Source organism: Otolemur garnettii, unplaced genomic scaffold (genome assembly GCF_000181295.1).
Source record: "Otolemur garnettii isolate 467f Iridium unplaced genomic scaffold, OtoGar3 scaffold00133, whole genome shotgun sequence".
Taxonomy (NCBI): domain Eukaryota; kingdom Metazoa; phylum Chordata; class Mammalia; order Primates; family Galagidae; genus Otolemur; species Otolemur garnettii.
The window spans coordinates 2,684,286-2,685,529 of record NW_003852528.1 but is presented as its reverse complement, the minus strand read 5'-3'; the positions used below and the strand labels follow the sequence as shown (position 1 = coordinate 2,685,529).

Below are 1,244 nucleotides of genomic sequence, written 5' to 3'. Positions count from 1 at the left end.
AACTCCAGCTTTCAGCAGTCTTGCCTCAGCCTCTCAGAATACTGGGATTATAGGTGTGAGTTACCATGCTCAGCCACAATTTTCTTTTACAGAAGGATTTTTAAATGGTGCTTTCAGTAATGAAATTACTAAGAAAAATATTTATTTTCCCCACAGTATCCAGTAGCCCTTAAAGTGCCTGTTGGGGTATCACTCATTACTTTTAGGTTGACTGTAACTGTTGGAAACAAATGTCCATTTTAAAAAGCTGTTAAGAAAAATTTTTTTTAAATAAGTTTTGACTGATAAGAAGGAGAAAATTTGCATGTAATGGTAAACTTGTTTCAAAGTACGGGAGACCACCTGATTTTCCCTTTGACAGAGGGTCCTAGGGTTTCACCACATGCTCTCTAAACAGGTTTTCTGTGTTTTAGGGAAAGAAGCTCAGAAAGGATCCCTGCTCTTTGACGACCTTCCTCCAGCCAGCAGTACTGACTCAGGTACAGTCTTCAGGCTCTCCCAGGTGTGTGTCAACGTCTCTACTCATCCTGGGATTGTAGTTGTCTCAATCTTTTTCCCTTTCCCCCATTTTCAACACACAGATGTTTTAGGTGTTGGACTGTCTTAAGTTTTGAATCCATGGCATCAGGTAAGGCAGAAAGTCTGCTGGTCGCTGGCCCTGAGAAGTGCTGCGCAGAGATGTGGAGCAGTTCTCTCTGCTTCATTTCAGTATTTATTTTACTAGCAGAAATAAAATTTGACTTCTTAAGACAGATTTTTGTTTCTTTTGAAATGGTAGGACTTTAAAGTAGGTTCAATATTATTCACTGCAATATGAGTTGCCACTGGATTGACACAAGAGTTTTGAGTTTATTTCAGTTAACCTACATAGATGTCCTGGTGGGATGGATTCTGAAACTTGAGCCTCACACACTTCTTGTGAACTTACTAGGTGTTCTGCTATGTTTCAGGATCAGGGGGACCTTTGCTTTTTGATGATCTCCCACCTGCTAGCAGTGGTGATTCAGGTAAGTGGTAGGGAAAAAAATCCAAGTGCTAATGGAAATAATATGTAATATTTTACTGTTACATAAAATTTATATGTAGGTTTTAACAGGATTTTGGGTGTCATTAAGCAATAATTCAGTATGAGGTTTATTAAAACTAAATAGGTGCCATCGGGTAGATGCATAAAGGTTAGATACTTTAGTATTGCATCACTGGTGATTCAAACTGTTGAAACTGACCTTAAGAATTAAGAGCTC

General features: G+C 38.7%; 1 protein-coding gene across 2 annotated transcripts in view; it reads left to right on the top strand.

The window, feature by feature from the left end:
• The first annotated feature begins 280 nt into the window (after positions 1 to 280).
• ILKAP (ILK associated serine/threonine phosphatase) overlaps positions 281 to 1,244 on the top strand; it is a 23,813-nt gene continuing 22,849 nt past the window's right edge. Inside the window, exons 1-2 of one of the 2 annotated variants that reach the window (XM_023518234.1) lie at positions 281 to 479; positions 951 to 1,007. In XM_023518234.1, the coding sequence (XP_023374002.1) occupies positions 383 to 479; positions 951 to 1,007 (154 nt within the window). In that variant the 5' untranslated portion in view covers positions 281 to 382. Of the gene's footprint in view, positions 503 to 950; positions 1,008 to 1,244 lie in introns of both variants that reach the window. The other variant, XM_023518235.1, reaches the window with a different exon arrangement.